This window comes from Gigantopelta aegis, chromosome 12 (genome assembly GCF_016097555.1).
Source record: "Gigantopelta aegis isolate Gae_Host chromosome 12, Gae_host_genome, whole genome shotgun sequence".
NCBI classification, from domain to species: domain Eukaryota; kingdom Metazoa; phylum Mollusca; class Gastropoda; order Neomphalida; family Peltospiridae; genus Gigantopelta; species Gigantopelta aegis.
The window spans coordinates 4,342,837-4,356,643 of record NC_054710.1 but is presented as its reverse complement, the minus strand read 5'-3'; the positions used below and the strand labels follow the sequence as shown (position 1 = coordinate 4,356,643).

General features: G+C 43.0%; 1 protein-coding gene across 1 annotated transcript; it reads left to right on the top strand.

Moving 5' to 3' along the window:
- Nucleotides 1-1,287: 1,287 nt before the first annotated feature.
- Nucleotides 1,288-11,978, top strand: LOC121385781. The gene is made up of 3 exons (XM_041516562.1): nucleotides 1,288-1,922; nucleotides 7,226-7,759; nucleotides 8,164-11,978. Exons 1-3 carry the CDS (start codon nucleotides 1,335-1,337, stop codon nucleotides 8,215-8,217), a joined length of 1,176 nt encoding a protein of 391 aa, XP_041372496.1. The 5' UTR covers nucleotides 1,288-1,334; the 3' UTR covers nucleotides 8,218-11,978.
- The last annotated feature ends 1,829 nt before the right edge of the window (nucleotides 11,979-13,807 follow it).

Sequence of the window (13,807 nt, the reverse complement as noted above, 5' to 3'; positions counted from 1 at the left end):
AAAGTACTCAACAATATCACATTTAGGTGAATGTATGTTTTAAAGAGATACCCTAATCGTAAGATGACCCAGCGTGACAATAGTCCGTCAGTGATTTGAATTACTATACTGAGCGAAAGAAATAAGGGAATAGTTGCTATTATCTAGACCAAAGAAATGTTTTATTTAACGACGCACTCAGCACATTTTATGTATGGTTATATTGCGTCGGACATATGGTTAAGGACTACGCAGATATTTCGAGAGGAAACCCGCTGTCGCAACTTCATAGGCCCCTCTTTTTAAATTAGCAGCTATGGATATTTTATTTTGCACTATCCCACAGATAGTATAGAACATACCACGGCCTTTGATGAACTAGTCGTGCTGCACTGGCTGGAACGAGAAATAGCCAAATGTGCACGACGGGGATCGAGCCCAGACTGACCGCACATCGAGCGAGCGCTTTACCACTGGGCTACGTCCCGCCTCAGGTGTTACAAAGTACGACCATCACTGTGTTGTCGGTTTCCGATGTAACCGCTTTAATGTCCGCAAACACTGTATGCAAGCTTAGTATGATACCATGGCTAGCGATGTCATAAGTGGTGTTACAGCCGCTCCATTAAACCAGGCCTAGAATGACTTGGAATGAATGCCAGGTATCTGGTATTGATGTTGCAACAAGGTTAACTTGGATTTGGCATACAGTCGCGGCTCTCTCCTGTTTTGTGTGTCTGTGTATGATCTCCTGTTGTAAGTATATTTTGTCTGTCATTAATATTATACAAGTACTATTTTATTGGTCAAAGCGACGCGGTGGGCGGCCGTTAAAAGTAAGTCCAAACATCACAAATTGGTTCACTGCACACAGCGTGAAAGAAACCCAGCGTACAAGGCATTATTCTGAATAAGATAGTTGCCGGGAACTGCCACGCTGTTTCGACTGCCGTACATACACTTGTCAAAACAGTATAGGCATCGTTTTCATTTTTTTTATTTTTTTTTTATTTTTTTTTTATTTTTTTTTAAAGCTCGAGTTCAATCTTAGGACGAAAAAAAAAGAAGGAAGGACGAAATGCTGTTTGTTTGTGGGCTTTTGTGTTTTTAACGATATGTCATAACGTTTTCAATTAAAGCTTTTTTTGTGTCTGGCGTATCGTTATTTGGACATTTGAGTTAGAGAAAGGAAAGACAACCGCTGCCACCAATTATCTTAGTGTTACCGACAAGAGTTACGGGTCGTTTATATGAATATTTCTGTATACAGTACAGTATATGCCAAGGATTGATTGGGACCAGAGACAAGTTGCTGCGGTGTCGTTAAAGAACACAAACAAACACTGACGGTGAAAATGGGAAAACAAATTGTGATCATAAATTCCTGTGATGTCATTAAACAAAAACAAAAAAGTTATAACTGTGTTGCAGCGCCTTTAATGCAAATGGAAAAGAACAATCGTGACCGTGTGGTCGGTGTGTTAGATTTTCTGATTTCCAATCTCGTGATAGGTCCTCTTGTTGTGTTCTACTGGCGAGGAACATGGGAACTGCTGGACGTGCATCTCTTCCCGGAATCTCCCGAACTGAGCAACTGGGTTTCGTTAATCATCGGTGTCGTCATAGCCGTGGCATCAGGTCTCCTCCAGTCAGCGTTTTGTTGGGTTTCTCTCCGGATTTCACCTGCAGTGTTAGTCATATTTTCTCGGGTGTACGGCTATGTTCTTGCTTTTGGAGTCGTCAACCATTGGAGAGGTGTATGGCTGCTCCTTAATGCGTACACCGGAAATAGCTGGCTCAGCCCTATGTTGTGTTTGGTGATCGGTTCCGGATTACTATTTGCCTTTCGTTCGTATCGGAATGTCCTAACGACGCCTGTCGTTGTTGGTCTCGACATATTTCCCGAATCGTATTTCACAATATCGACACGATTCAACCAAAAGGTAAACTACATATATATGTATATATATATATATATATATATATATATATATATATATATATATATATATATATATATATATATATATATATATATCGCTTAGCAAATAAACTGAAAAAGTTACTTCATGGATGTCCGATACCGATGGGAAGAAAGAAAGAAAGAAATGTTTTATTTATCAAGTATTTGTTATCAAAGATAACTAATGATGTTCTCACCAACGGGTGTTTTAAAACAAATAAACAATTGTAACATTCGCAGGAGTGACATACGAAATTCCATATAGCACGTCCGCTTGAGCAATAATCTATATGCATATGCTGTAGTGACGTCATATCCTACGATGGATTTACGATTTCGTAGCTCTAAGATAGCTTCGGAAATCCCTAGCCAGAACGCATACGCGAACGGGCTCCTATTTTTTTGTATGGGGGTGGGGGTGGGGGTGGGGGCAGGCTGGCTTTTGCCAGAATTAATCGAAAATACCCGAATCTGGATAATAACATTTATTCATATTAGCTTTACTACTACACTGCAAATGAATCACTACGCATGTTTACATGCATTACAGCCCGAGTACTCCGACAGTAAGAGAGCTTGACGGACAGTTGGACAGTTATCACGCTCGCATCACAAGTGTCCGAGTACTCCGACTGTAAGAGAGCCTGACGGACAGTTGGACAGTTATCACTCTCTCATCACAAGTGTCCGAGTACTCCGACTGTAAGAGAGCCTGACAGACAGTTGGACAGTTATCACTCTCTCATCACAAGTGTCCGAGTACTCCGACTGTAAGAGAGCCTGACAGACAGTTGGACAGTTATCACTCTCTCATCACAAGTGTCCGAGTACTCCGACTCTAAGAGAGCCTGACGGACAGTTGGACAGTTATCACTCTCTCATCACAAGTGTCCGAGTACTCCGACTGTAAGAGAGCCTGACGGACAGTTGGACAGTTATCACTCTCTCATCACAAGTGTCCGAGTACTCCGACTCTAAGAGAGCCTGACGGACAGTTGGACAGTTATCACTCTCTCATCACAAGTGTCCGAGTACTCCGACTGTAAGAGAGCCTGACAGACAGTTGGACAGTTATCAGGCTCTCATCACAAGTGTCCGAGTACTCCGACTGTAAGAGAGCCTGACAGACAGTTGGACAGTTATCAGGCTCTCATCACAAGTGTCCGAGTACTCCGACTGTAAGAGAGCCTGACAGACAGTTGGACAGTTATCACTCTCTCATCACAAGTGTCCGAGTACTCCGACTGTAAGAGAGCCTGACGGACAGTTGGACAGTCATCACTCTCTCATCACAAGTGTCCGAGTACTCCGACTGTAAGAGAGCCTGACAGACAGTTGGACAGTCATCACGCTCTCATCACAAGTGTCCGAGTACTCCGACTGTAAGAGAGCCTGACGGACAGTTGGACAGTTATCACGCTCTCATCACAAGTGTCCGAGTACTCCGACTCTAAGAGAGCCTGACGGACAGTTGGACAGTTATCACTCTCTCATCACAAGTGTCCGAGTACTCCGACTCTAAGAGAGCCTGACGGACAGTTGGACAGTTATCACTCTCTCATCACAAGTGTCCGAGTACTCCGACTGTAAGAGAGCCTGACAGACAGTTGGACAGTTATCACGCTCTCATCACAAGTGTCCGAGTACTCCGACTGTAAGAGAGCCTGACAGACAGTTGGACAGTTATCAGGCTCTCATCACAAGTGTCCGAGTACTCCGACTGTAAGAGAGCTTGACGGACAGTTGGACAGTTATCACGCTCGCATCACAAGTGTCCGAGTACTCCGACTGTAAGAGAGCCTGACGGACAGTTGGACAGTTATCACTCTCTCATCACAAGTGTCCGAGTACTCCGACTGTAAGAGAGCCTGACAGACAGTTGGACAGTTATCACTCTCTCATCACAAGTGTCCGAGTACTCCGACTGTAAGAGAGCCTGACAGACAGTTGGACAGTTATCACTCTCTCATCACAAGTGTCCGAGTACTCCGACTCTAAGAGAGCCTGACGGACAGTTGGACAGTTATCACTCTCTCATCACAAGTGTCCGAGTACTCCGACTGTAAGAGAGCCTGACGGACAGTTGGACAGTTATCACTCTCTCATCACAAGTGTCCGAGTACTCCGACTCTAAGAGAGCCTGACGGACAGTTGGACAGTTATCACTCTCTCATCACAAGTGTCCGAGTACTCCGACTGTAAGAGAGCCTGACAGACAGTTGGACAGTTATCAGGCTCTCATCACAAGTGTCCGAGTACTCCGACTGTAAGAGAGCCTGACAGACAGTTGGACAGTTATCAGGCTCTCATCACAAGTGTCCGAGTACTCCGACTGTAAGAGAGCCTGACGGACAGTTGGACAGTCATCACTCTCTCATCACAAGTGTCCGAGTACTCCGACTGTAAGAGAGCCTGACAGACAGTTGGACAGTCATCACGCTCTCATCACAAGTGTCCGAGTACTCCGACTGTAAGAGAGCCTGACGGACAGTTGGACAGTTATCACGCTCTCATCACAAGTGTCCGAGTACTCCGACTCTAAGAGAGCCTGACGGACAGTTGGACAGTTATCACTCTCTCATCACAAGTGTCCGAGTACTCCGACTCTAAGAGAGCCTGACGGACAGTTGGACAGTTATCACTCTCTCATCACAAGTGTCCGAGTACTCCGACTGTAAGAGAGCCTGACAGACAGTTGGACAGTTATCACGCTCTCATCACAAGTGTCCGAGTACTCCGACTGTAAGAGAGCCTGACAGACAGTTGGACAGTTATCAGGCTCTCATCACAAGTGTCCGAGTACTCCGACTGTAAGAGAGCTTGACGGACAGTTGGACAGTTATCACGCTCGCATCACAAGTGTCCGAGTACTCCGACTGTAAGAGAGCCTGACGGACAGTTGGACAGTTATCACTCTCTCATCACAAGTGTCCGAGTACTCCGACTGTAAGAGAGCCTGACAGACAGTTGGACAGTTATCACTCTCTCATCACAAGTGTCCGAGTACTCCGACTGTAAGAGAGCCTGACAGACAGTTGGACAGTTATCACTCTCTCATCACAAGTGTCCGAGTACTCCGACTCTAAGAGAGCCTGACGGACAGTTGGACAGTTATCACTCTCTCATCACAAGTGTCCGAGTACTCCGACTGTAAGAGAGCCTGACGGACAGTTGGACAGTTATCACTCTCTCATCACAAGTGTCCGAGTACTCCGACTCTAAGAGAGCCTGACGGACAGTTGGACAGTTATCACTCTCTCATCACAAGTGTCCGAGTACTCCGACTGTAAGAGAGCCTGACAGACAGTTGGACAGTTATCAGGCTCTCATCACAAGTGTCCGAGTACTCCGACTGTAAGAGAGCCTGACAGACAGTTGGACAGTTATCAGGCTCTCATCACAAGTGTCCGAGTACTCCGACTGTAAGAGAGCCTGACAGACAGTTGGACAGTTATCACTCTCTCATCACAAGTGTCCGAGTACTCCGACTGTAAGAGAGCCTGACGGACAGTTGGACAGTCATCACTCTCTCATCACAAGTGTCCGAGTACTCCGACTGTAAGAGAGCCTGACAGACAGTTGGACAGTCATCACGCTCTCATCACAAGTGTCCGAGTACTCCGACTGTAAGAGAGCCTGACGGACAGTTGGACAGTTATCACGCTCTCATCACAAGTGTCCGAGTACTCCGACTCTAAGAGAGCCTGACGGACAGTTGGACAGTTATCACTCTCTCATCACAAGTGTCCGAGTACTCCGACTCTAAGAGAGCCTGACGGACAGTTGGACAGTTATCACTCTCTCATCACAAGTGTCCGAGTACTCCGACTGTAAGAGAGCCTGACAGACAGTTGGACAGTTATCACGCTCTCATCACAAGTGTCCGAGTACTCCGACTGTAAGAGAGCCTGACAGACAGTTGGACAGTTATCAGGCTCTCATCACAAGTGTCCGAGTACTCCGACTGTAAGAGAGCCTGACGGACAGTTGGACAGTTATCACTCTCTCATCACAAGTGTCCGAGTACTCCGACTCTAAGAGAGCCTGACGGACAGTTGGACAGTTATCACTCTCTCATCACAAGTGTCCGAGTACTCCGACTGTAAGAGAGCCTGACAGACAGTTGGACAGTTATCACGCTCTCATCACAAGTGTCCGAGTACTCCGACTGTAAGAGAGCCTGACAGACAGTTGGACAGTTATCAGGCTCTCATCACAAGTGTCCGAGTACTCCGACTGTAAGAGAGCCTGACGGACAGTTGGACAGTTATCACTCTCTCATCACAAGTGTCCGAGTACTCCGACTGTAAGAGAGCCTGACGGACAGTTGGACAGTCATCACTCTCTCATCACAAGTGTCCGAGTACTCCGACTGTAAGAGAGCCTGACAGACAGTTGGACAGTCATCACGCTCGCATCACAAGTGTCCGAGTACTCCGACTGTAAGAGAGCCTGACGGACAGTTGGACAGTCATCAGGCTCTCATCACAAGTGTCCGAGTACTCCGACTCTAAGAGAGCCTGACGGACAGTTGGACAGTTATCACTCTCTCATCACAAGTGTCCGAGTACTCCGACTGTAAGAGAGCCTGACGGACAGTTGGACAGTTATCACGCTCTCATCACAAGTGTCCGAGTACTCCGACTGTAAGAGAGCCTGACGGACAGTTGGACAGTTATCACTCTCTCATCACAAGTGTCCGAGTACTCCGACTGTAAGAGAGCCTGACGGACAGTTGGACAGTTATCACTCTCTCATCACAAGTGTCCGAGTACTCCGACTGTAAGAGAGCCTGACGGACAGTTGGACAGTTATCACTCTCTCATCACAAGTATCCGTCTAGCTCTCTTACAGTCAGAGTACTCGGGCTGCATGGACTGCAACTAATGTTGAGGGTAGAGTAATGTTAATACATGATAAAAAAGGTCTCAGGTTAGCTAATTTTTCTCGAATATCTGTATCATGTTTGCTCGAATTTAAGGTTTTGCTCCAGAACTAGGCAATTGTCCCTAACCATCATGCCACCCCACCCAGCCAACGACACACATCTGGTTTCATGTTACGTTCGGTTATACACAAGCGGCTTATCAGCCTATAAAGCTCAACCACCACAACCACCACCACCACCACACACACACACTAACATGCCGCCGTCCCCTGATTCGTACGCTTATGCCAGAACGTGTATTCTGACGTTACCGTACGTTTCGAGTATTCCAACATTGTCCGTGACGTCATTTCACTTCATTTGTTTGTTTTCTTTCTTTTTCTTCCTCGTCGAAGGCGATCCGTCATCGGTTCCTTCTCGATCTCCTGTTCTCCGTTCTCGTGATCGCCTCGCTCGTGGTCGTCGTCTGGCGCGGATTCTGGGAGATCCTCAACATCTACCTCTCCTCCGACGACGTCGTCATCAGCGGCTGCTACTCCCTGACCATCGGCTACGTCCTCGTCTGTCTACTGGCGCTGGGGCAGCGGCCTCTGAAAGCCATCTGCAGGAAGCTGGGAGACGCCACAACGATCGGCAAAGTGGTCTTTGAAGATTTCGTTTACCTTCTTTACGCCACCGTCGCCATAACTCAATGGAGAGGGTTCTGGCTAATCGCCGATGAGCTTATATTCCCGACCAATCAGAATCTCAGTCTGTGGCTCACTCACTCGGCAGGATTTGGAGGTCTTATGTTGATGTTCGTGTCCAATTCCGCGATGTCGAGAGGGTGTGTTTTCGACGGTGCTCTGAAAGATGGGGCGGAAGTTACTATGGACATTTCGTACCTGACTTACATGGTCAGCTGGTGCAAACATAGCAAATCAAAAGAGGTGTGTATGTGCTTTCTTGACATTTCTTTATTACTTTATATGTGTGTGTGTGTGTGTGTATATATATATATATATATATATACACTACACAGAGAGAGAGAGAGAGAGAGAGAGAGAGAGAGAGAGAGAGAGAGAGAGAGAGAGAGAGAGAGAGAGAGAGAGAGAGAGAGAGAGATGGGGGGGGGGGGGGGTCGCTCGTTAGATAATTTTATAACACCTCGTTGTAAGATAATAGTATCTAACTGCTACTCATGTACAATTCTCTCTCTCTCTCTCTCTCTCTCTCTCTCTCTCTCTCTCTCTCTCTCTCTCTCTCTCTCTCTCTCTCTCTCCATAACGTTGTATATTTGTTTATGTTAAAAAGGTAGTATTGTCTACTAAAGGAACCACATCTACATTTTCAGATTCCTGAAATGGAAGCAATCGTCGAAGAGAACTCAGAACCAACCAAAGTTTAATGAGCAGGAATCTAAACGAAACGCCACGTACAAGTATCTGTAACTGACACACAAACCAAAACCCAACTCCAGACCACATCTAATGCTTGGCACACACTAGGCGAATAACACCGACGCGGCAGTGGAGTCGGCACTAGTCGCAGACTGTGCACTAGCGCAGTCAAACCGATTCATTTGAACGTTTATTTACATTCAAACCGACTGTACAGAACTTGTATTTACACTTAAGACAACGACACTGAACTTGTATGTATACTCAAGCCGACTCAACTGAACTTTTATTTACACTTAAACCGACTCAACTGAACTTTTATTTACATTCAAAACTACTCAACAAAACTTTCATTTACTCTCAAACTGACAAAAGTGAACATTTTTTACCACTCAAACCGACTCAAATGAACTTTTATTTCACCCCAGCTGTAATTCAACGGCATATGAGGTACATAGTTCAGTTAAACCCTACTAAACCGGACACCCTTGTACCAAGTAAAATGTCCGATTATAAGAGGTGTATGGTTTAGAGAGGTTATGTTCTGTACTGATATTTTAAAATTACCGGTTATGGGGGAATTCTGGTTTACAGAGAGTCCGGTTTTCATAGGTTGCAGTATATAAGTAAATAGAGACTAACTAGTTAATGACATAGGCTATGTTTTTATCTCGGTTGGAATGTACTTCCGCGCCATAAAAGAAGTAGATAATACTACACGAGTGTTCGTTGGATACCGTTTATCTCACAACGAGTTGTTTTAAAATGTATCTAAACCAGCGAAACAATCAAACTGCATAGGTTAAATATTTATCCCTTTTTTGATACAGGTGTGAAGGCAACTGGTGGAAGTCATGTAATCGTATTTCTTCCTTTATGCTAATCACAGACTACCAACTGCCAGCACAACGTTCGCCAAATTTCTGCTCCCACGACTTCTACGACTGTCCGGTTGCTAGTCTGGGCGCTTTTACAACTCGAATCTTATTGTATAACCCATTAGTTGTTAATCTGATCTGTTACTCAGGAGTTGGAGAAATTACAACGTGACAGTCCAGTGGGCACACTTCGTTGTAACAGCATTATGCTAGGCACAGACTGTCAATTGTCATCTACACAGTTGTAAATGCATTGTGCTAGGTACAGACTGTCAATTGTCATCTCCACAGTTGTAGCACCATTATGCTAGGCACAGACTGCCAACTGTCATCTCCACAGTTGTAACAGCATTGTGTTAGGTACAGACTTTCAATTGTCATCTCGACAGTCGTAACAGCATAATGCTAGGCACAGACTGTCAATTGTCATCTCGATATTAGTAACAGCATAATGCTAGGCACAGACTGTCAATTGTCATATCCACAGTTGTAACAGCATAATGCTAGGCACAGACTGTCAATTGTCATCTCGACAGTCGTAACAACATAATGCTAGGCACAGACTGTCAGTTGTCATCTCCAATTTGTAACAGCATTGTGCTAGGTACAGGCTGCCAATTGTCATCTCCACAGATGTAGCAGCATTATGCTAGGCACAGACTGTCAATTGTCATCTCGACAGTCGTAACAGCATAATGCTAGGCACAGACTGTCAATTGTCATCTCGACATTAGTAACAGCATAATGCTAGGCACAGACTGTCAATTGTCATATCCACAGTTGTAACAGCATTGTGCTTGGCACAGGCTGCCAATTGTCATCTCCACAGATGTAGCAGCATTATGCTAGGCACAGACTGTCAATTGTCATCTCGACAGTCGTAACAGCATAATGCTAGGCACAGATTGTCAATTGTCATCTCGACATTGGTAACAGCATAATGCTAGGCACAGACTGTCAATTGTTATCTCGACAGTTGTAACAACATAATGCTAGGCACAGACAGTTAATTGTCATATCCACAGTTGTAACAGCATAATGCTAGGCACAGACTGTCAATTGTCATCTCGATAGTCGTAAAAACATAATGCTAGGCACAGACTGACAATTGTCATCTCGACAGTTCTGTCAATTGTCATCTCGACAGATGTAGCAGCATAATGCTAGGCACAGACTGTCAATTGTGATCTCGACAGTTGTAACATCATAATGCTAGGCACAGACTGTCAACTGTCATCTCGACAGTTGTAGCAGCATAATGCTAGGCACAGACTGTCAATTGACATCTCGACAGATGTAGCAGCATAATGCTAGGCACAGACTGTCAGTTGTCATCTCGACAGTTGTATCAGCATAATGCTAGGCACAGACTGTCAACTGTCATCTCGACAGTTGTAGCAGCATAATGCTAGGCACAGACTGTCAATTGTCAGCAGAAAGTTAGTCATCGCGACGGATGCATTGCAATTTCCCCAGTTCCCGACTTATAGATGTGTATATTGACTGTTCTAGCATTTTGTTTTCACATAGAGATTTTAAAAAAGTATTTGAGTTTGTATGGGTTTAAAACAATATTTTGTTACATGAATTTCAACTTTATTCCTTATAGATTTGCATTGCAATTCATCTGTTCCATGTTAAGACAAACGGACAATAAAGTGAAATATGTTTGCACGTCGTTAACGATTAAAGTGGCATAGCATCATAGTTACATCAGTCATATTTCTCCATACAATTTGTTTTACATTTATCTGATATTTTTTGACAATTTAATCTTGGTATAAATAACTGGACAATACCTATATTCCAATGAGTTTGCACGCAGCTGTTAACCAGTAAATATGTCATATGGTCATAGTGCAATGAGTCATATTTCTCTATACAATATATGTTACATTTATTTCACAATTTAATATTGACATTTGACTGGATAATTAACTGAACATCATCTAAATTGCAGTGTGCTTTCACGCCGTTGAATACTATAAATACGATATTAATATATTAACAATATTCCTTTTGTTATAGTTCTCTATACAGCGATTTTTACATTCCATTGCTATACATAATGACAAATTAACCTGTGGAAATATAACTGGACAATATCTAAATTGTGATCTGTCCCATGCAGCTGTTGACCATTAAATATGCTATATATTTATAGTGTCATGAGTCATATTTCCCACGCAGCTGCTGACCATTAAATATGCTATATTTTCATAGTGTCATGAGTCATATTTCCCACGCAGCTGTTGACCATTAAATATGCTATATGTTCATAGTGTCATGAGTCATATTTCTCTATACAATATATTTTTCTTTTACCTGACATTTGACAATTTAATCTTTGCATAAATAACAGAACAATATCTCATTTGCAATGTTAACCATTAAAGATGCCATGTTAGTATATTATCATAGTTACTTGTGTCATATTTACCCATGTAATATGTTTAACATTTATTTCTTGTACATGATGACAAATTAGTGTATACAAAAATATCTGGAAAATATATAAATTGTAATGCGTTGCCACGCAACTGTTAACTATTAAAGTGCCATATCATCATAGTTACATATGTCACATTTTATCTATGCAATGTGTTTTACATTTATCTAACAATTGACAATGTAATCATAACACGCAGCTGGTAATCATTAAATATGCTATATTATCATAGTGCCATGAGCTATATTTCTCTATACAATATATTTTACATTTAACCATTGAAGACTATATTATGATACTTACATGTGTCATGTTTTGCTATTCAGTGTATTTTACATATATTAAGATACTTACATGTGTCATGTTTTGCTATTCAGTATATTTTACATTTATTTATTATACAAAATGACAAATTATTATTTGTATAAATAACTGGGCAATATCGAAATGTGTTTTGTTTGTTTTGCTTTTGTTTAACGACACCACTAGAGCACATTGCTTTATTAATCACCGGCTATTGCATGTCAAATGTTTAGCTTTTTTTTTTTTAAATATAATCTTAGAAAGGAAATGTGATATATTTGTTTTCAATAGTAGCAAGGGATATTTTATATGCACCATCCCACAAACATGAGAGTACATACCACAGCCTTTGATATACCAGTCGTGGTGCACTGGCTGGAAAGAGGAATAGTCCAATCAGGCCAGCGACGGGGATCGATCTCAAACCGAAAAGATAAATAAAGTAAACAACCCAATGCAATTCAGTTAAAAAAAATGGCAGCATAAATAAAACAATAAGATACATTTCAGTCATCAGAGGAAACCCACTGCATGTTTCTTAATGGAGCAAGGGATCTTTTATATGCACTTTCTCACGGACATAAAAACACACACCACGGCCTTTGACCAGTTGTGGGGCACTCTGGTTGGAACGAGAAAAACCCAATCACCTGAATGGATCCACTACCGAGGTTCGACCATGCGACGCAATCACGTCAGGCGAGCACTCAAGCGACAACCCCCCCCCCCCCCCCCCCCCCCCCCCCCCTCGTCAATATATAAGCAATAAACCCTCCAAATAGAAGATGTACATGTAAACACAAATGCATGTATCGTATGTATTCACTGCTTTGGCGAATCATAGGCACATTTATTTTAGTCCTTGGCCCAAATATTTGGTGACAAATTTGAAAACAATGTTTTGGAGTCGAATTCTCCCAGAATGAGTTGTTGACGAATGGTGGGTTATAAGTGATCGAATAAACACAGTGTTTATTAAATAACGAATAGGTACCACTTACATAGAGCGCCGTGTACCCTTTAAACATGACAACCCATTCGGAAGTCAGTATGTATGAGGTAAAAACATCAATACAAGCCCACACCGTAGTAGTGAAAACATTGATATTTGTGTTCTGACATCCATATCCAATAACCCTTCCAAATAAACAACCTCAGTGTATCACCGTATGGTGATCTGAGAGAAATTTCATTCTTATATCCAGGTACGGTTCAAGCACTCTGTCCTTGACACACACCTCAGCTATCTGGGCTGTCTGTCCAGGACAGTTTTTAGGAGTGATTATTGTATTAGTGGTTAGTGAGAGAGAAAAGGATGTAGTGGTCTTACACCTAACCAATGAGTTGTTAAAACTCGCCGATACCACGACATATACATGAGTGTATAAATAAATATATCCGATGGAGTGAAATGTGCTGTTTCCACATATGAAACTTACAGTATTGGCATGGTGGGCGTGGCTGTATGTCGAGGTTTCACAACAAATTGTTTCGCGACTCATGTGACCTATTAATAAGAAGAAAGTATTGCTGTTTTGTTCGACTTTCATAAAACAACAAACATCTTTAGATATTAGTAAGATACTGATAGAAGTCTGTAGGAACAAAGATGCGGGGGTGGGAGGGGACTCTCTCTCTCTCTCTCTCTCTCTCTCTCTCTCTCTCTCTATTTTCATCCCTCCCCCCCCCCCCTCTCTCTCTGCAGTAGAAAGGCTTTTGTTTTGTTTAACGACATCACTAGAGCACATTGATTCATGGATGGAATAAGGTGCAAATGTGTACAATACGGAGATGAATTGTGGGATTGAATGTCAGTAATGAGGTTAACTTCCTGGTGTAGTGAATGATATTTTGTTTTATGTAGTCGGTATTTGCTATTACTATTTATATAGTCCACGTGCGTGGGTACGATAGGTTTTATGTGTGTACATGCGTGTGCGCACCCGTGCGTGTGTGAGTGCGTGTGTG

Excerpts from the sequence above, each read along its gene's own strand:
- LOC121385781 (XM_041516562.1), top strand. The coding sequence starts at position 1,335 with ATGGGAAAACAAATTGTGATCATAAATTCCTGTGATGTCATTAAACAA. Across the intron at positions 1,923-7,225 it reads CGACACGATTCAACCAAAAG|GCGATCCGTCATCGGTTCCT; the intron begins GTAAACTACATA and ends TCCTCGTCGAAG. Across the intron at positions 7,760-8,163 it reads AACATAGCAAATCAAAAGAG|ATTCCTGAAATGGAAGCAAT; the intron begins GTGTGTATGTGC and ends CTACATTTTCAG.